The sequence below is a fragment of the Bombina bombina genome, chromosome 7 (genome assembly GCF_027579735.1).
Source record: "Bombina bombina isolate aBomBom1 chromosome 7, aBomBom1.pri, whole genome shotgun sequence".
NCBI classification, from domain to species: Eukaryota; Metazoa; Chordata; class Amphibia; order Anura; family Bombinatoridae; genus Bombina; species Bombina bombina.
The window spans coordinates 478,493,108-478,516,641 of record NC_069505.1 but is presented as its reverse complement, the minus strand read 5'-3'; the positions used below and the strand labels follow the sequence as shown (position 1 = coordinate 478,516,641).

The following is a 23,534-nucleotide window of genomic DNA, read 5'->3' as shown; positions in this document are numbered from 1 at the left end:
TAGTAGACATCCCAAAGTATTCATCTAGGCCCATTTTGGTATATTTCATGCCACCATTTCACCGCCAAATGCGATTAAATACAAAAAATCGTTCACTTTTTTACAAATTTTTTCACAAACTTTTGGTTTCTCACTGAAATTATTTACAAACAGCTTGTGCAATTATGGCTTAAATGGTTGTAAATTCTTCTCTGGGATCCCCTTTGTTCAGAAATAGCAGACATATATGGCTTTGGCGTTGCTTTTTAGTAATTAGAAGGCTGCTAAATGCCACTGCGCACTACACGTGTATTATGCCCAGCAGTGAAGGGGTTAATTATGGAGCATGTAGGGAGCTTCTAGGGTTAATTTTAGCTTTAGTGTAGTGTAGTAGACAACCCCAAGTATTGATCTAGGCCCATTTTGGTATATTTCATGCCACCATTTCACCGCCAAATGCGATCAAATTAAAAAAAACGTAAAATTTTTCACAATTTTAGGTTTCTCACTGAAATCATTTACAAACAGCTTGTGCAATTATGGCACAAATGGTTGTAAATGCTTCTCTGGGATCCCCTTTGTTCAGAAATAGCAGACATATATGGCTTTGGCGTTGCTTTTTGGTAATTAGAAGGCCGCCAAATGCCGCTGCATTTCACACGTGTATTATGGCTAGCAGTGAAGGGGTTAATTATGTAGCTTGTAGGGAGCTTGCAGGGTTAATTTTAGCTTTAGTGTAGAGCTCAGCCTCCCACCTGAAACATGAGACCCCCTGATCCCTCCCAAACAGCTCTCTTCCCTCCCCCACCCCCCAATTGTCCCCGCCATCTTAAGTACTGGCAGAAACTCTGCCAGTACTAAAATAAAAGCTATATTTGGGCTTTTTGTGTGTGTTTTTTTTAGCATATTTACATATGCTGCTGTGTAGGATCCCCCCTTAGCCCCCAGCCTTACTGATCCCCCACCAAAGAGCTCTCTAACCCTCCCCCTCTGCCTTAATGGGCGCCATCTTGGGTACTGGCAGCTGTCTGCCAGTACCCAGTTTAGTGAAAAAATGTGCCTTTTTTTAAAAAAAAAAACCTTTTCTGTAGTGTAGCTTCCCCCCCCCAAGATCAACCCCCCACCCCTTCCACATCTCTTAGCTGTTTATTTACAGCTTTCAAAAACTTATTTTTTTGTACTTTTGAAAGTTTATTTTTCTGTAGTGTAGAGGTTTCCTCCCGCTCCCGCCCCGTGCACGCGCCCGCCCGCCGCCCCCCCGTGCACGCGCGCGCTCCCGTGCGCGCTCCCGCCCCCGATCCCGCCCCCCTCCACTACACTGGGCACATCGATGGCCGCCCACCCGCCTCCCAGACTTGCTCCCACCCACCAACGATACCGGCCACCGATGTCCGGTGCAGAGAGGGCCACAGAGTGGCTCTCTCTGCATCGGATGGCCAAGGGGGGTTATTGCAGGATGCCTCCATATCGAGGCATCACTGCAATAACCGGAAAGCAGCTGGAAGCGAGCAGGATCGCTTCCAGCTGCTTTCCAGACCAAGGACGTACGCCACACGTCCTCGGTCATTAACTGTATTTTTTTTGAGGACGTGTGGCGTACGTCCTTGGTCCTTAAGGGGTTAAGCATAAACCACTGTGAATGAACATTAAGAACAAGAAAGCTGCAAAATGTTTTGTTTTCAGAATTATTGTGTCTATTGGTTGTTACATTAAAGTTGATTTAAAAAAAAAAAAAAACCTTTGAATGGAGGTCACATGTTTCCTGTCTAGAGTGGAGCTCCAATCTGCAGCTAGACACCTTTGACACACCCTGTACTCACTGAATAAGAAGAGACTTTCAGTTTCATTTCCTGCTGCTGATACAAACATGGCATTTGCTGATCTGAGAGAGGAACTAACCTGCTCTATCTGCCTGAGCATTTATACAGATCCTGTAACTCTCAGCTGTGGCCATAACTTCTGCCTACCTTGTATTGAGAGTGTGCTGGGTACCGAGGAGGGGTCTGGGGTCTATACCTGTCCTCAGTGCAGAGAAACTTTTAAAACAAAACCTAAACTGCAGAGGAATATAACACTGTGTAACATAGTGAGAAATCTACATCCTACTCAGCTGGAGAAAAGAAAGACTGGGATCTTCTGCACTTACTGTGTTCACTCTCCTGTACCTGCTGCTAAATCCTGTCTGATGTGTGAGGCTTCTCTGTGTGATACCCACCTGAGGGTACACAGCAAGTCTGAGGAACACGTCTTAACTGAACCCACCACTTCCTGGGGTAACAGAAAATGCTCCACCCACAAGAAGGTCCTATTATATTACTGCACTGAGGATGCTGCCTGTATCTGTGTGTCCTGCTCCCTGGCCGGAGAGCACAGGGGACACCAGGTGGAGCTGCTGAATCAGGCTTCTGAGAAGAAGAAAAAGAAACTGAGAGATGTTCTGCAGAAACTGACCACAAAGAGAGAGAAGACTGAGAAAAGAGTCCAGAGTCTGCAGGAGCACAGGAGAGGGGTGCAAGAGAAAGCAGCAGGTGTAACAGAGCGACTCACTGCCCTGATTAGGGACATCAGGAAACAGCTGGAAGACCTAGAGAAGCGAGTCCTGAGTGACATCACCCAGCAGCAGGAGCAGGTTTTACTCACAATCTCTGATCTGATCCAGCAGCTGGAAAAAGAGAAGGACGAGCTGACCATGAAGATTTGTCACATTGAGGAGCTGTGCAACATGACTGACCCATTAACTGTCCTACAAGAACAGGGATCTCACAGAGATGACTTTTGTGGTGCTGAGAAGGGAGATAATGAGGTCACACAGGGAGGTGATAAACAGGTTCCTGCTGGGGGGGATCTGGATGAGGGTCTGATCTCAGTGACCTTATACAGAGGTTTAGCTGATATTGTGACTCATGTAAAGAAAGGGCTCTATGTACAGGTGACATCAGACATATTACTGGATATAAACACAGCTGATAATTATGTTATTGTATCAGATGACCTTAAAACTGCATCTTATACAGATATAGACCAGCAGCGACCAGATACACCAGAGAGATTTACAAGTTATTCTCAGGTATTAAGTACCAGGAGCTTTTCCTCAGGACGGCATTACTGGAATGTGGAGACAAATAATTCAGGGTACTGGTGGGTAGGGGTTTGTTATCCCAGCATGATGAGGGGAGGAGATGATTCAGGGATAGGAGATAATGACAAGTCCTGGTGCATTGATAGTAATTGTGCACTGCTACATAATACAATATTTACCTCATTTGACCCCCCTCTATCATGTGACAGGGTGGGAATACTGCTGGACTATGAGGCTGGGCGTCTGTCCTTTTATGAGCTGTGTGACCCAATCAGACACCTGCACACTGTCACTGAGACCTTCACTGAGCCTCTTCATGCTGCATTCGGTGTAGAAGATAATACCTGGGTGAGAGTAATGTGCTAGATACACTGACCATAATAATAATGCTGCTACCTGTGAGTGATGTTTGTGCATTGTGCACATTTTGTGTGAACTGTACTAGAAATAAAATACTTGTGTATAAAAATCTGATCTTCTTGTATTATTATAGGCAACTGTGTATATATAGCACCAACATAAGGGGCAGTGTAGAACTGAAAGGTTATTAAACAGTAATTACAGTCAAGTACAGGAAAATTATTTGTCTATTAAACTTACATAAAAAGCTACATTGTGTAGAGTATTGTCACATGCTTGGTATACGCACACACATTGTTACATTTATACTCACATGCATATATACACAAGAAAAAACAAGTGCACATTTACATATATACACAAAACACACATATAATAGCACACACAGACCTACAACAGACAATATATGGTATGTTTGTGTATATATATATATATCGCAAAAAGGAAGGCACTCGCCAGGTTTAATAAGGATATAGTTTTATTATTATTTACTTCATAAAGAAAAAAACGTTATCCTTATTAAACCCGGCGAGTGCCTTCCTTTTTGTGATATGTTGGATCTGTGAATTATGCAGGATCTCATTGATGTGCACCCCGGTGTTTGAAAGGATACCGTGAGTACTAGGCCATGCTATAAAGACAAAAAAAAAAAAAAAAGTGTATATATATATATATATATATATATATATATATATATATATATATATACACACACACACGTTATTATCTTTTTGTCCCACATATATATGTAAATGTTATCTGTCTTATATACAGTATATGTGTGTGTGTGTTCACATTAATATCTGTCTGTCCTATATATATATACACAGGTATACCCCACTCGTACAGCGGGTTAGGAACCAGAGCCCCGCTGTAAAGTGAAAACCGCCTTAAAGTGAAACAATGCAGTTTTAGCTTTCTTTTCACTTTCCAGTGTGTTTAAAAACGTGAAAACATGTTTGAACTAACATATATTAGGGGTGCAATAGTGCTACGTTTAGTTTAACACTAGCACAGCACAGTATTCAATAAATACTGTACCTGTAAAATATAGCTATATACTATAGCACTGAGACACAGATTGCACTGTAATGCTGTAAACAGAGTGAACTGCGCATAACAAAATGGTGCCGGTCACTTTTCTTGCAATGTCACGATGATTACAGCACTGTTTCAAAATCCTTGGAGGGTGAACTTCAGCTCCACAAAGCGCTGTATTAGCGAAGCGCTGTAAAGTGAGGCGCTGTAAAGTGAGGCGCTGTAAAGTGAAGCGCTGTAAAGTGAGATGCTGTAAAGTGAAGTGCTGTAAAGTGAGGTGCTGTAAAGTGAGGTATACCTGTATACACACACACACTATAAATCAAATGTGCATACACATGAAAACACTTAAAGGGACATTCCAGTCAAAATATAAATGTACATAGATTAATTACATCTTTTAATAGAAAGATAGTTGCAATATAAATGTATTGGCAAAAATGCTTCTAGTAAAAGTTATCACTGCGTGCATGTGATGCATAGCTAGATATAGTCACTGCACCCACATGTTAAATAATGCAGCTGCTCAGATCATCAGTGGGGCTTGTATCATGTCAGCAATTAACAAATTGAGTCAGATGGTACAAGCACTTTAGGCTCTCTGAGCAAGTGCTGTGTATAAAAGGCTGGTGCACGGTGCATACTTAAATACACTTTTGAAACAGCTATCGCTTTTATTAGAAGCATGTAAATTACAAAATTGCTTCTGTTCAATACCGAAATGCACCCACGTGTTTTCCAATTTGGGCTGGAATATCCCTTTAAACAAGCACAAACACATACAAATAATCACATGCACATGTAAATACACATACACACACACACACACACACTCTAATAATCACATGCACATACACATGAACATACACAAACACACACTATTAATCACATGCACATGAAACATTCACACAGACATACCCACACTAATAACCACATGCACATACACATGAAACACTCACACAGACACACACAAATAATCACATGCACATACACATGAAACACTCACACAGACACACACTAATAATCACATACACATGAAAAGCCTCACACAGACACACAATCACATGCACATACACATGAAAACACTCAGACAGACACGCACACAAATAATCACATGCACATACACATGACTATGCACAAACACACACACACAAATAATCACATGCACATACACATGACTATGCACAAGCACACACACACAAATAATAACATGCACATACACATGACTATGCGCAAACACACACACAAATAATCACATGCACATACACATGACTATGCACACACACACACAAATAATCACATGCACATACACATGACTATGCACACACACACACAAATAATCACATGCACATACACATGACTATGCACAAACACACACACAAATAATCACATGCACATACACATGACTATGCACAAACACACACACAAATAATCACATGCACATACACATGACTATGCACACACACGCACACAAATAATCACATGCACATACACATGACTATACACAAATAATCACATGCACATACACATGAAAACACTCACACAGACACACACTAATAATCACATGCATATACACATGAAAACACTCACACAGACACACACACACACTAATAATCACATGCACATACACATGAAAACACTCAGACAGACACGCACACAAATAATCACATGCACATACACATGACTATGCACAAGCACACACACACACACACACACAAATAATCACATGCACATACACATGACTATGCACAAACACACACACACAAATAATCACATGCACATACACATGAAAACACACACACACACACACACTAATAATCACATGCACATACACATGAAAACACACTAATAATCACATGCACATACACATGAAAACACTCACACACTAATAATCACATGCACATACACATGAAAACACTCAGACAGATGCACACAAATAATCACATGCACATACACATGACTATGCACAAACACACACACACAAATAATCACATGCACATACACATGACTATGCCCAAACACACACACAAATAATCACATGCATATACACATGACTATGCGCAAACACACACACAAATAATCACATGCACATACACATGACTATGCACACACACACAAATAATCACATGCACATACACATGACTATGGACAAACACACACACAAATAATCACATGCACATACACATGACTATACACAAATAATCACATGCACATACACATGAAAACACTCACACATACACACACTAATAATCACATGCACATACACATGAAAACACTCATACAGACACACACACACTAATAATCACATGCACATACACATGAAAACACTCAGACAGACACGCACACAAATAATCACATGCACATACACATGACTATGCACAAGCACACACACACAAATAATCACATGCACATACACATGACTATGCACAAACACACACAAATAATCACATGCATATACACATGACTATGCACAAACACACACACAAATAATCACATGCACATACACATGACTATGCACACACACACAAATAATCACATGCACATACACATGACTATGCACAAACACACACACACATACACATGACTATGCACACACACACACACACACACACACAAATAATCACATGCACATACACATGACTATACACAAATAATCACATGCACATACACATGAAAACACTCACACATACACACACTAATAATCACAGGCACATACACATGAAAACACTCACACACACACACACACTAATAATCACATGCACATACACATGAAAACACTCACACACTAATAATCACATGCACATACACATGAAAACACTCACACACACACACACACTAATAATCACATGCACATACACATGAAAACACTCACACACTAATAATCACATGCACATACACATGAAAACACTCACACACTAATAATCACATGCACATACACATGAAAACACTCAGACAGATGCACACAAATAATCACATGCACATACACATGACTATGCACAAACACACACACACACAAATAATCACATGCACATACACATGACTATGCACAAACACACACACACACACACACACATAATCACATGCACATACACATGACTATGCACAAATACAAAAATACAAAGTTTCACCAGCACTTCTTATAGAATAATATAATCTTTAATTAAGACACATTAAAAATAGCGACGTTTCAGGGATTAACCCCTTAGTCATGCTGTTTGTTACATACAATTATTTCATCCCTTTTAAACACTTTCAGCTAGATTTAGAGTTTTGACGGTAAAGACCCGCGTAGCTAACGCTCCTTTTTCCCCCCCGCACCTTTTAAACAACGCTGGTATTGAGAGTTCTCTGAAGGGCTGCTTTAGGCTCCAAAAAGAGAGAATAAAGGCATATTTACCGCCACTTCAACTCTCAATACCAGCATTGCTTACGGTAGCGGCTAGCTGGAAAAACGTGCTCGTGTACGATTCCCCCATAGGAAAGAATGGGGCAGTTTGGGCTGCAAAAAAACCTAACACCTGCAAAAAAGCAGCGTTAAGCTCCTAATGCAGCCCCATTGTTTCCTATGGGGAAACAGTTTCTAAGTCTGCACCTAACACCCTAACATGAACCCCGAGTCTAAACACCCCTAACCTTACACTTATTAACCCCTAATCTGCCGCCCCCACTATCACTGACACCTGCATTACACAATTAACCCCTAATCTGCCGCTCCGTACACCGCCGCAACCTACATTATCCCTATGTACCCCTAATCTGCTGCCCCTAACACCGCCGACCCCTATATTATATTTATTAACCCCTAATCTACCCCCCAACGTCGCCGCCACCTACCTACACTTATTAACCCCTAATCTGCCGACCGGAGCTCGCCGCTACTCTAATAAATGTATTAACCCCTAAACCGCCTCACTCCCGCCTTAAAAACCCTATAATAAATAGTATTAACCCCTAATCTGCCCTCCCTAACATCAACGACACCTAACTTCAAGTATTAACCCCTAATCTGCCGACCGGACCTCGCCGCTACTCTAATAAATGCATTAACTTATAAAGCTAAGTCTAACCCTAACCCTAACACCCCCCTAAATTAAATATAATTTTAATCTAACGAAATAAATGAACTCTTATTAAATAAAGTATTCCTATTTAAAGCTAAATACTTACCTGTAAAATAAACCCTAAACTAGCTACAATATAACGAATAATTATATTGTAGCTATTTTAGAATTTATTTTTATTTTACAGGCAACTTTGTATTTATTTTAACTAGGTACAATAGCTATTAAATAGTTATTTACTATTTAATAGCTACCTAGTTAAAATAATTACAAAATTACCTGTCTATGGACAAACACACACACAAATAATCACATGCACATACACATGACTATACACAAATAATCACATGCACATACACATGAAAACACTCACACATACACACACTAATAATCACATGCACATACACATGAAAACACTCACACAGATACACACTAATAATCACATGCACATACACATGAAAACACTCATACAGACACACACACACTAATAATCACATGCACATACACATGAAAACACTCAGACAGACACGCACACAAATAATCACATGCACATACACATGACTATGCACAAGCACACACACACAAATAATCACATGCACATACACATGACTATGCACAAACACACACACACACACACACACACAAATAATCACATGCACATACACATGACTATGCACAAACACACACAAATAATCACATGCATATACACATGACTATGCACAAACACACACACAAATAATCACATGCACATACACATGACTATGCACACACACACAAATAATCACATGCACATACACATGACTATGCACAAACACACACACACATACACATGACTATGCACACACACACACACACACACACACAAATAATCACATGCACATACACATGACTATACACAAATAATCACATGCACATACACATGAAAACACTCACACATACACACACTAATAATCACAGGCACATACACATGAAAACACTCACACACACACACACACTAATAATCACATGCACATACACATGAAAACACTCACACACTAATAATCACATGCACATACACATGAAAACACTCACACACACACACACACACACACTAATAATCACATGCACATACACATGAAAACACACACACTAATAATCACATGCACATACACATGAAAACACTCACACACTAATAATCACATGCACATACACATGAAAACACTCACACACTAATAATCACATGCACATACACATGAAAACACTCAGACAGATGCACACAAATAATCACATGCACATACACATGACTATGCACAAACACACACACACACAAATAATCACATGCACATACACATGACTATGCACAAACACACACACACACACACATAATCACATGCACATACACATGACTATGCACAAATACAAAAATACAAAGTTTCACCAGCACTTCTTATAGAATAATATAATCTTTAATTAAGACACATTAAAAATAGCGACGTTTCAGGGATTAACCCCTTAGTCATGCTGTTTGTTACATACAATTATTTCATCCCTTTTAAACACGTTCAGCTAGATTTAGAGTTTTGACGGTAAAGACCCGCGTAGCTAACGCTCCTTTTTCCCCCCCCGCACCTTTTAAACAACGCTGGTATTGAGAGTTCTCTGAAGGGCTGCTTTAGGCTCCAAAAAGAGAGAATAAAGGCATATTTACCGCCACTTCAACTCTCAATACCAGCATTGCTTACGGTAGCGGCTAGCTGGAAAAACGTGCTCGTGTACGATTCCCCCATAGGAAAGAATGGGGCAGTTTGGGCTGCAAAAAAACCTAACACCTGCAAAAAAGCAGCGTTAAGCTCCTAATGCAGCCCCATTGTTTCCTATGGGGAAACCGTTTCTAAGTCTGCACCTAACACCCTAACATGAACCCCGAGTCTAAACACCCCTAACCTTACACTTATTAACCCCTAATCTGCCGCCCCCGCTATCACTGACACCTGCATTACACAATTAACCCCTAATCTGCCGCTCCGTACACCGCCGCAACCTACATTATCCCTATGTACCCCTAATCTGCTGCCCCTAACACCGCCGACCCCTATATTATATTTATTAACCCCTAATCTACCCCCCAACGTCGCCGCCACCTACCTACACTTATTAACCCCTAATCTGCCGACCGGAGCTCGCCGCTACTCTAATAAATGTATTAACCCCTAAACCGCCTCACTCCCGCCTTAAAAACCCTATAATAAATAGTATTAACCCCTAATCTGCCCTCCCTAACATCAACGACACCTAACTTCAAGTATTAACCCCTAATCTGCCGACCGGACCTCGCCGCTACTCTAATAAATGCATTAATTTATAAAGCTAAGTCTAACCCTAACCCTAACACCCCCCTAAATTAAATATAATTTTAATCTAACGAAATAAATGAACTCTTATTAAATAAAGTATTCCTATTTAAAGCTAAATACTTACCTGTAAAATAAACCCTAAACTAGCTACAATATAACGAATAATTATATTGTAGCTATTTTAGAATTTATTTTTATTTTACAGGCAACTTTGTATTTATTTTAACTAGGTACAATAGCTATTAAATAGTTATTTACTATTTAATAGCTACCTAGTTAAAATAATTACAAAATTACCTGTAAAATAAATCCTAACCTAAGTTACAATTAAACCTAACACTACACTATCAACAAATAAATTAAATCAATTAACTACAAGTACCTACAATTAAATAAACTAAACTAAATTAAAAAAAACAAACAAACACTAAATTACAAAAAATAAAAAAAGTTTACAAGAATTTTAAGCTAATTACACCTACTCTAAGCCCCCTAATAAAATAACAAAGCCCCCCAAAATAAATAAATTCCCTACCCTAATCTAAATTAAAAAAGTTAACAGCTCTATTACCTTACCAGCCCTTAAAAGGACATCCGGACCGGTAGACATCTTCATCCAAGCGGCATCTTCTATCTTCATCCATCCGGAGCGGAGCCATCTTCTTCCAGCCGACGCAGATCCATCCTCTTCTACCAACGCCTACTCACCGAATGAAGGTTCCTTTAAATGATATCATCCAAGATGGCGTCCCTCAAATTCCGATTGGCTGATAGGATTCTATCAGCCAATCAGAATCAAGTTCAATCGGATTGGCTGATCTAATCAGCCAATCAGATTGCGCTTGCATTCTATTGGCTGTTCCGATCAGCCAATCCAATTGAACTTGAATCTGATTGGCTGATTCAATCTGCCAATCAGATTTTCTTACCTTAATTCCGATTGGCTGATAGAATCCTATCAGCCAATCAGAATTCGAGGGACGCCATCTTGCATGGCGTCATTTAAAGGAACCTTCATTCGGCAAGTAGGCGTCGTTAGAAGAGGATGGATCCACGTCGGCTGGAAGAAGATGGCTCCTCTCCGGATGGATGAAGATAGAAGATGCCGCTTGGATGAAGATGTCTACCGTTCCGGATGTCCTCTTCTTCCCAGATAGGATGAAGACTTCTGCCGCTCTGGATATCTTCTTTTGGTCCATCGGTGCCCGGTTGGGTGAAGACGACTCAAGGTAGGGAGATCTTCAGGGGGGTAGTGTTAGGTTTATTTAAGGGGGGTTTGGGTTAGAGTAGCGGTATGTGGGTGGTGGGTTGTAATGTTGGGGGGTGGTATTGTGTTTTTACAGGCAAAAGAGCTGATTTCTTTGGGGCATGCCCCGCAAAAAGCCCTTTTAAGGGCTGGTAAGGTAATAGAGCTGTTAACTTAATTTAGATTAGGGTAGGGAATTTATTTATTTTGGGGGGCTTTGTTATTTTATTAGGGGGCTTAGAGTAGGTGTAATTAGCTTAAAATTCTTGTAAACTTTTTTTATTTTTTGTAATTTAGTGGGGTTTTTTTTTGTAATTTAGTTTAGTTTATTTAATTGTAGGTACTTGTAGTTAATTGATTTAATTTATTTATTGATAGTGTAGTGTTAGGTTTAATTGTAACTTAGGTTAGGATTTATTTTACAGGTAATTTTGTAATTATTTTAACTAGGTAGCTATTAAATAGTAAATAACTATTTAATAGCTATTGTACCTAGTTAAAATAAATACAAAGTTGCCTGTAAAATAAATATAAATTCTAAAATAGCTACAATATAATTATTCGTTATATTGTAGCTAGTTTAGGGTTTATTTTACAGGAAAGTATTTAGCTTTAAATAGGAATAATAAGAGTTCATTTATTTTGTTAGATTAAAATTATATTTAATTTAGGGGGGTGTTAGCGTTAGGGTTAGACTTAGCTTTAGGGGTTAATACATTAGAGTAGCAGCGAGGTCCGGTCGGCAGATTAGGGGTCAATACTTGAAGTTAGGTGTCAGCGATGTTAGGGAGGGCAGATTAGGGGTTAATACTATTTATTATAGGGTTTTTGAGGCGGGAGTGAGACGGTTTAGGGGTTAATACATTTATTAGAGTAGCAGCGAGCTCCGGTCGGCAGATTAGTGGTTAATAAGTGTAGTTAGGTAGTGTGACATTGGGGGGGGGGGCAGATTAGAGGTTAATAAATATTATGTAGGTGTCGGTGATGTTAGGGGCAGCAGATTAGGGGTTTATATGTAAAATGTAGGTGGCGGCGGTTTGCGGTCAGCAGATTAGGGGTTAAAAAAAATTATTATAGTGGCGGCAATGTGGGGGGACCTCGGTTTAGGGTAGACATGTGCACGGCTAAAAAATTTGGTTCGTTTTCGGTTCGGATCGATTCGGACTTTTCAAATTTCGTTTCGGATCGAATCGGATTCGGAAAAATTTGAATAAATTCGTTTCGGATTTATTCGGATCCGAATAAATTCGTTTCGGATTTATTCGGATTTGGCTGAATTCGGTTCTATTCCGTTCCGAAATTCAGTATGTTTTTAGTACACTAACACCCATTTAGTACACTAAGTCACTAACACCCATAAACTACCTATGAATCACTAAACCGAGGCCCCCCCACATCGCAAACCCTATAATAACATTATTTAACCCCTAATCTGCCGATCGGATATCGCCGCAACCTACATTATAGCTATTAACCCCTAATCTGCTGTCCCTAACACCGCCGACCCCTACATTATAGTTATTAACCCCTAATCTGCCCCCCCCAACGTCGCCGCAATCTAACTACAAGTATTAACCCCTAATCTGCCGACCCGATATCGCTGCCGCCTACATTATAGCTATTAACCCCTAATCTGCTGTCCCTAACACCGCCTACCCCTACATTATAGTTATTAACCCCTAATCTGCCCCCCCCCCAACGTCGCCGCAATCTAACTACAAGTATTAACCCCTAATCTGCCGACCCGATATCGCCGCCGCCTACATTATAGCTATTAACCCCTAATCTGCTGTCCCTAACACCGCCGACCCCTACATTATAGTTATTAACCCCTAATCTGCCCCCCCCAATGTCGCCGCAATCTAACTACAAGTATTAACCCCTAATCTGCCGACCCGATATCGCCGCCGCCTACATTATAGCTATTAACCCCTAATCTGCTGTCCCTAACACCGCCGACCCCTACATTATAGTTATTAACCCCTAATCTGCCCCCCCCAACGTCGCCGCAATCTAACTACAAGTATTAACCCCTAATCTGCCGACCCGATATCGCCGCCGCCTACATTATAGCTATTAACCCCTAATCTGGTGTCCCTAACACCGCCGACCCCTACATTATAGTTATTAACCCCTAATCTGCCTCCCCCCAACGTCGCCACAATCTAACTACAAGTATTAACCCCTAATCTGCCGACCGCAAATCGCCGCCACTATAATAAATGTATTAACCCCTAAACCGCCGCACTCCCGCCTCGCAAACACTATAATACATTTTATTAACCCCTAATCTGCCCTCCCTAACATCGCCGCCACCTACCTATAATTATTAACCCCTAATCTCCCGCCCCCAACGTCGCCGCTACTATAATAAGGTTATTAACCCCTAAACCTAAGTCTAACCCTAACACTAACACCCTCTAACTTAAATATAATTTAAATAAAACGAAATAAGTTTACTATAGTTAAATAAATGAATCCTATTTAAAACTAAAGACTTACCTGTAAAATAAACCCTAATATAGCTACAATATAACTAATAGTTACATTGTAGCTATTTTAGGATTTATTTTTATTTTACAGGCAACTTTGTATTTATTTTAACTAGGTACAATAGTTATTAAATAGTTAATAACTATTTAATAACTACCTAGCTAAAATAAATACAAATTTACCTGTAAAATAAATCATAACCTAAGTTACAATTACACCTAACACTACACTATCATTAAATTAACTAAATAAATGAATCATATTTAAAACAAAATACTTACCTGTAAAATAAACCCTAAGATAGCTGCAATATAACTAATAGTTACATTGTAGCTATTTTAGCATTTATATTTATTTTACAGGCAACTTTGTATTTATTTTAACTAGGTACAAAAGCTATTAAATAGTTATTGACTAATTAATAGCTACCTAGTTAAAATAATTACAAAATTACCTGCAAAATAAATCCTAACCTAAGTTACAATTAAACCTAACACTACACTGTCATTAAATAAATTAACTACAAGTACCTACAATTATCTACAATTAAATAAACTAAAGTACAAAACCCCCCCACTAAATTACAAAAAAAACAAACACTAAATTACAAAAAATAAAAAAATATTACAAGAATTTTAAACTAATTACACCTAATCTAAGCCCCCTAATAAAATAACAAAGCCCCCCAAAATAAAAAAATGCCCTACCCTATACTAAATTACAAAAGTTAACAGCTCTATTACCTTACCAGCCCTGAACAGGGCCCTTTGCGGGGCATGCCCCAAAGAAAACAGCTCTTTTGCCTGTAAAAAAAAACCACAATCCCCCCCCCCACATTACAACCCACCACCCACATACCCCTACTCTAACCCAAACCCCCCTTAAATAAACCCTAACACTACCCCCCTGAAGATCTCCCTACCTTGAGTCGTGTTCACCCAGCCGGGCCGAAGTCTTCATCCGATGGGGCAGAAGAGTACATCCAGACCGGCAGAAGTCTTCATCCAAGCGGGGCAAGAAGAGGTCTTCCATCCATCATACAAGTACCAAAATACAAACAAACACTAAATTACCAAAAATAATAAAATATTACAATAATTTTAAACTAATTACACCTAATCTAAGCCCCCGACTAGCTATTAATATAGCTTCAATATAACTAATAGTTACATTGTAGCTATTTTAGGATTTATATTTATTTTACAGGCAACTTTGTATTTATTTTAACTAGGTACAATAGTTATGAAATAGTTAATAACTATTTAATAACTACCTAGCTAAAATAAATACAAATTTACCTGTAAAATAAATCATAACCTAAGTTACAATTACACCTAACACTACACTATCATTAAATTAACTAAATAAATGAATCCTATATAAAACTAAAGACTTACCTGTAAAATAAACCCTAATATAGCTGCAATATAACTAATAGTTACATTGTAGCTATTTTAGCATTTATATTTATTGTACAGGCAACTTTGTATTTATTTTAACTAGGTTCAATAGCTATTAAATAGATATTGACTATTTAATAGCTACCTAGTTAAAATAATTACAAAATTACCTGTAAAATAAATCCTAACCTAAGTTACAATTAAACCTAACACTACACTATCATTAAATAAATTAACTACAAGTACCTACAATTAAATACAATTAAAAAAACTAAACTAAAGTACAAAAACCCCCCCACTAAATTACAAAAAATAAAAAAATATTACAAGAATTTTAAACTAATTACACCTAATCTAAGCCCCCTAATAAAATAACAAAGCCCCCCAAAATAAAAAAAAAATGCCCTACCCTATACTAAATTACAAAGGTTAACAGCTCTATTACCTTACCAGCCCTGAACAGGGCCTTTTGCGGGGCATGCCCCAAAGAAAACAGCTCTTTTGCCTGTTAAAAAATAACACAATACCCCCCCCCACATTACCACCCACATACCCCTACTCTAACCCAAACCCCCCTTAAATAAACCTAACACTACCCCCCTGAAGATCTCCCTACCTTGAGTCGTGTTCACCCAGCCGGGCCGAAGTCTTCATCCGATGGGGCAGAAGAGGACATCCAGACCGGCAGAAGTCTTCATCCAAGCGGGGCAAGAAGAGGTCTTCCATCCATCAGAAAAGTACAAAAAAATAAACAAACACTAAATTAGCAAGAATAATAAAATATTACAATAATTTTAAACTAATTACACCTAATCTAAGCCCCCTACTAGCTATTAATATAGCTACAATATAACTAATAGTTACATTGTAGCTATTTTAGGATTTATATTTATTTTACAGGCAACTTTGTATTTATTTTAACTAGGTACAATAGCTATTAAATAGTTAATAACTATTTAATAACTACCTAGCTAAAATAAATACAAATTTACCTGTAAAATAAACCCTAACCTAAGTTACAATTACACCTAACACTACACTGTCATTAAATTAACTAAATAAATTAATCCTATATAAAACTAAATACTTACCTGTAAAATAAACCCTAATATAGCTACAATATAACTAATAGTTACATTGTAGCTATTTTAGCATTTATATTTATTTTACAGGCAACTTTGTATTTATTTTAACTAGGTACAATAGCTATTAAATAGATATTTACTGTTTAATAGCTACCTAGTTAAAATAATTACAAAATTACCTGTAAAATAAATCCTAACCTAAGTTACTATTAAACCTAACACTACACTATCATTAAATAAATTAACTACAAGTACCTACAATTAAATACAATGAAATAAACTAAACTAAAGTAAAAAAAAAAAAAAACACTAAATTACAAAAAATAAAAAAATTACAAGAATTTTAAACTAATTACACCTAATCTAAGCCCCCTAATAAAATAACAAAGCCCCCCAAAATAAAAAAATGCCCTACCCTATACTAAATTACAAAAGTAATCAGCTCTATTACCTTACCAGCCCTGAACAGGGCCTTTTGCGGGGCATGCCCCAAAGAAAACAGCTCTTTTGCCTGTAAAAAAAAACACAATACCCCCCCCCACATTACAACCCACCACCCACATACCCCTACTCTAACCCAAACCCCCCTTAAATAAACCTAACACTACCCCCCTGAAGATCTCTCTACCATGTCTTCACCCAGCGGGCCGAAGTCTTCATCCGATCGGGCAGAAGAGGACATCCAGACCGGCAGAAGTCTTCATCCAAGCGGGGCAAGAAGAGGTCTTCCATCCAACAGAAGTCTTGATCCAGGCGGCATCTTCTCTGTTCATCCATCCGGAGCGGAGCGGCAGCATCCTGAAGACATCCCACGCAGAGCATCCTCTTCTTTCTTGATCCGACGACTAGGTGACTGTACCTTTAAGTGACGTCATCCAAGATGGCGTCCCTTGAATTCCGATTGGCTGATAGGATTCTATCAGCCAATCGGAATTAAGGTAGGAAAAATCTGATTGGCTGATTCAATCAGCCAATCAGATTCAAGTTCAATCCGATTGGCTGATCCAATCAGCCAATCAGATTGAGCTCGCATTCTATTGGCTGATCGGAACAGCCAATAGAATGCGAGGTCAATCTGATTGGCTGATTCCATCAGCCAATCGGATTGAACTTGAATCTCATTGGCTGATTGAATCAGCCAATCAGATTTTTCCTACCTTAATTCCGATTGGCTGATAGAATCCTATCAGCCAATCGGAATTCAAGGGACGCCATCTTGGATGACGTCACTTAAAGGTACAGTCACCTAGTCGTCGGATCAAGAAAGAAGAGGATGCTCTGCGTGGGATGTCTTCAGGATGCTGCCGCTCCGCTCCTGATGGATGAACAGAGAAGATGCCGCCTGGATCAAGACTTCTGATGGATGGAAGACCTCTTCTTGCCCCGCTTGGATGAAGACTTCTGCCGGTCTGGATGTCCTCTTCTGCCCGATCGGATGAAGACTTCGGCCCGCTGGGTGAAGACACGGTAGAGAGATCTTCAGGGGGGTAGTGTTAGGTTTATTTAAGGGGGGTTTGGGTTAGAGTAGGGGTATGTGGGTGGTGGGTTGTAATGTGGGGGGGGTATTGTGTTTTTTTTTACAGGCAAAAGAGCTGTTTTCTTTGGGGCATCCCCCGCAAAAGGCCCTGTTCAGGGCTGGTAAGGTAATAGAGCTGATTACTTTTGTAATTTAGTATAGGGTAGGGCATTTTTTTATTTTGGGGGGCTTTGTTATTTTATTAGGGGGCTTAGATTAGGTGTAATTAGTTTAAAATTCTTGTAATTTTTTTTATTTTTTGTAATTTAGTGTTTGTTTTTTTTGTACTTTAGTTTAGTTTATTTCATTGTATTTAATTGTAGGTACTTGTAGTTAATTTATTTAATGATAGTGTAGTGTTAGGTTTAATAGTAACTTAGGTTAGGATTTATTTTACAGGTAATTTTGTAATTATTTTAACTAGGTAGCTATTAAACAGTAAATATCTATTTAATAGCTATTGTACCTAGTTAAAATAAATACAAAGTTGCCTGTAAAATAAATATAAATGCTAAAATAGCTACAATGTAACTATTAGTTATATTGTAGCTATATTAGGGTTTATTTTACAGGTAAGTATTTAGTTTTATATAGGATTAATTTATTTAGTTAATTTAATGACAGTGTAGTGTTAGGTGTAATTGTAACTTAGGTTAGGGTTTATTTTACAGGTAAATTTGTATTTATTTTAGCTAGGTAGTTATTAAATAGTTATTAACTATTTAATAGCTATTGTACCTAGTTAAAATAAATACAAAGTTGCCTGTAAAATAAATATAAATCCTAAAATAGCTACAATGTAACTATTAGTTATATTGTAGCTATATTAATAGCTAGTAGGGGGCTTAGATTAGGTGTAATTAGTTTAAAATTATTGTAATATTTTATTATTTTTGCTAATTTAGTGTTTGTTTGTTTTTTTGTACTTTTCTGATGGATGGAAGACCTCTTCTTGCCCCGCTTGGATGAAGACTTCTGCCGGTCTGGATGTCCTCTTCTGCCCCATCGGATGAAGACTTCGGCCCGGCTGGGTGAACACGACTCAAGGTAGGGAGATCTTCAGGGGGGTAGTGTTAGGTTTATTTAAGGGGGGTTTGGGTTAGAGTAGGGGTATGTGGGTGGTGGGTTGTAATGTGGGGGGGGGATTGTGTTTTTTTTTTACAAGCAAAAGAGCTGTTTTCTTTGGGGCATGCCCCGCAAAGGGCCCTGTTCAGGGCTGGTAAGGTAATAGAGCTGTTAACTTTTGTAATTTAGTATAGGTTAGGGCATTTTTTTTATTTTGGGGGGCTTTGTTATTTTATTAGGGGGCTTAGATTAGGTGTAATTAGTTTAAAATTCTTGTAATATTTTTTTATTTTTTGTAATTTAGTGGGGGGGGGGGGTTGTACTTTAGTTTAGTTTTTTTAATTGTATTTAATTGTAGGTACTTGTAGTTAATTTATTTAATGATAGTGTAGTGTTAGGTTTAATTGTAACTTAGGTTAGGATTTATTTTACAGGTAATTTTGTAATTATTTTAACTAGGTAGCTATTAAATAGTCAATATCTATTTAATAGCTATTGAACCTAGTTAAAATGAATACAAAGTTGCCTGTACAATAAATATAAATGCTAAAATAGCTACAATGTAACTATTAGTTATATTGCAGCTATATTAGGGTTTATTTTACAGGTAAGTCTTTAGTTTTATATAGGATTCATTTATTTAGTTAATTTAATGATAGTGTAGTGTTAGGTGTAATTGTAACTTAGGTTATGATTTATTTTACAGGTAAATTTGTATTTATTTTAGCTAGGTAGTTATTAAATAGTTATTAACTATTTAATAACTATTGTACCTAGTTAAAATAAATACAAAGTTGCCTGTAAAATACATATAAATCCTAAAATAGCTACAATGTAACTATTAGTTATATTGAAGCTATATTAATAGCTAGTAGGGGGCTTAGATTAGGTGTAATTAGTCTAAAATTATTGTAATATTTTATTATTTTTGGTAATTTAGTGTTTGTTTGTATTTTGGTACTTGTATGATGGATGGAAGACCTCTTCTTGCCCCGCTTGGATGAAGACTTCTGCCGGTCTGGATGTCCTCTTCTGCCCCATCGGATGAAGACTTCGGCCCGGCTGGGTGAACACGACTCAAGGTAGGGAGATCTTCAGGGGGGTAGTGTTAGGTTTATTTAAGGGGGGTTTGGGTTAGAGTAGGGGTATGTGGGTGGTGGGTTGTAATGTGGGGGGGGGGGATTGTGGGTTTTTTTTACAGGCAAAAGAGCTGTTTTCTTTGGGGCATGCCCCGCAAAGGGCCCTGTTCAGGGCTGGTAAGGTAATAGAGCTGTTAACTTTTGTAATTTAGTATAGGGTAGGGCATTTTTTTTTATTTTGGGGGGCTTTGTTATTTTATTAGGGGGCTTAGATTAGGTGTAATTAGTTTAAAATTATTGTAATATTTTTTTATTTTTTGTAATTTAGTGGTTTTTTATTTTTTGTAATTTAGTGAGGGGGTTTTGTACTTTAGTTTATTTAATTGTAGATAATTGTAGGTACTTGTAGTTAATTTATTTAATGATAGTGTAGTGTTAGGTTTTATTGTAACTTAGGTTAGGATTTATTTTACAGGTAATTTTGTAATTATTTTAACTAGGTAGCTATTAATTAGTCAATAACTATTTAATAGCTATTGTACCTAGTTAAAATAAATACAAAGTTGCCTGTAAAATAAATATAAATGCTAAAATAGCTACAATTTAACTATTAGTTATATTGCAGCTATATTAGGGTTTATTTTACAGGTAAGTATTTAGTTTTAAATATGATTCATTTATTTAATGATAGTGTAGTGTTAGGTGTAATTGTAACTTAGGTTAGGATTTATTTTACAGGTAAATTTGTATTTATTTTAGCTAGGTAGTTATTAAATAGTTATTAACTATTTAATAACTATTGTACCTAGTTAAAATAAATACAAACTTGCCTGTAAAATAAATATAAATCCTAAAATAGCTACAATGTAACTATTAGTTATATTGCAGCTATCTTAGGGTTTATTTTACAGGTAAGTCTTTAGTTTTAAATAGGATTCATTTATTTAACTATAGTAAATTTATTTCGTTTTATTTAAATTATATTTAAGTTAGGGGGTGTTAGTGTTAGGGTTAGACTTAGGTTTAGGGGTTAATAACCTTATTATAGTAGCGGCGACGTTGGGGGCGGGAGATTAGGGGTTAATAATTGTAGGTAGGTGGCGGCGATGTTAGGGAGGGCAGATTAGGGGTTAATAAAATGTATTATAGTGTTTGCGAGGCGGGAGTGCGGCGGTTTAGGGGTTAATACATTTATTATAGTTGCGGTGATTTGCGGTCAGCAGATTAGGGGTTAATACTTGTAGTTAGATTGTGGCGACGTTGGGGGGGGCAGATTAGGGGTTAATAACTATAATGTAGGGGTCGGCGGTGTTAGGGACAGCAGATTAGGGGTTAATAGCTATAATGTAGGCGGCGATATCTGGTCGGCAGATTAGGGGTTAATACTTGTAGTTAGATTGCGGCGACGTTGGGGGAGGCAGATTAGGGGTTAATAACTATAATGTAGGGGTCGGCGGTGTTAGGGACAGCAGATTAGGGGTTAATAGTTATAATGTAGGTGGCGGCGATATCGGGTCGGCAGATTAGGGGTTAATACTTGTAGTTAGATTGCGGCGACGTTGGGGGGGGCAGATTAGGGGTTAATAACTATAATGTAGGGGTCGGCGGTGTTAGGGACAGCGGATTAGGGGTTAATAGCTATAATGTAGGCGGTGGCGATATCGGGTCGGCAGATTAGGGGTTAATACTTGTAGTTAGATTGCGGCGACGTTGGGGGAGGCAGATTAGGGGTTAATAACTATAAGTAATATAAACAGGTTCCTGCTGGGGGGGATCTGGATGAGGGTCTGATCTCAGTGACCTTATACAGAGGTTTAGCTGATATTGTGACTCATGTAAAGAAAGGGCTCTATGTACAGGTGACATCAGACATATTACTGGATATAAACACAGCTGATAATTATGTTATTGTATCAGATGACCTTAAAACTGCATCTTATACAGATATAGACCAGCAGCGACCAGATACACCAGAGAGATTTACAAGTTATTCTCAGGTATTAAGTACCAGGAGCTTTTCCTCAGGACGGCATTACTGGAATGTGGAGACAAATAATTCAGGGTACTGGTGGGTAGGGGTTTGTTATCCCAGCATGATGAGGGGAGGAGATGATTCAGGGATAGGAGATAATGACAAGTCCTGGTGCATTGATAGTAATTGTGCACTGCTACATAATACAATATTTACCTCATTTGACCCCCCTCTATCATGTGACAGGGTGGGAATACTGCTGGACTATGAGGCTGGGCGTCTGTCCTTTTATGAGCTGTGTGACCCAATCAGACACCTGCACACTGTCACTGAGACCTTCACTGAGCCTCTTCATGCTGCATTCGGTGTAGAAGATAATACCTGGGTGAGAGTAATGTGCTAGATACACTGACCATAATAATAATGCTGCTACCTGTGAGTGATGTTTGTGCATTGTGCACATTTTGTGTGAACTGTACTAGAAATAAAATACTTGTGTATAAAAATCTGATCTTCTTGTATTATTATAGGCAACTGTGTATATATAGCACCAACATAAGGGGCAGTGTAGAACTGAAAGGTTATTAAACAGTAATTACAGTCAAGTACAGGAAAATTATTTGTCTATTAAACTTACATAAAAAGCTACATTGTGTAGAGTATTGTCACATGCTTGGTATACGCACACACATTGTTACATTTATACTCACATGCATATATACACAAGAAAAAACAAGTGCACATTTACATATATACACAAAACACACATATAATAGCACACACAGACCTACAACAGACAATATATGGTATGTTTGTGTATATATATAT

At 38.1% G+C, this 23,534-nt stretch overlaps 2 protein-coding genes across 2 annotated transcripts; both read left to right on the top strand.

Annotated features, from left to right (window-relative positions):
* Positions 1-1,762: 1,762 nt before the first annotated feature.
* On the top strand, positions 1,763-3,527 carry LOC128666784 (E3 ubiquitin/ISG15 ligase TRIM25-like). Its single transcript, XM_053721580.1, has one exon. It carries the CDS (start codon positions 1,847-1,849, stop codon positions 3,422-3,424), a length of 1,578 nt encoding a protein of 525 aa, XP_053577555.1. The 5' UTR covers positions 1,763-1,846; the 3' UTR covers positions 3,425-3,527.
* On the top strand, positions 3,445-23,212 carry LOC128636452 (E3 ubiquitin-protein ligase TRIM39-like). Its single transcript, XM_053689466.1, has 2 exons — positions 3,445-3,456; positions 22,492-23,212. Exons 1-2 carry the CDS (start codon positions 3,445-3,447, stop codon positions 23,107-23,109), a joined length of 630 nt encoding a protein of 209 aa, XP_053545441.1. The 3' UTR covers positions 23,110-23,212.
* The last annotated feature ends 322 nt before the right edge of the window (positions 23,213-23,534 follow it).

Excerpts from the sequence above, each read along its gene's own strand:
- LOC128666784 (XM_053721580.1), top strand. The coding sequence starts at position 1,847 with ATGGCATTTGCTGATCTGAGAGAGGAACTAACCTGCTCTATCTGCCTG.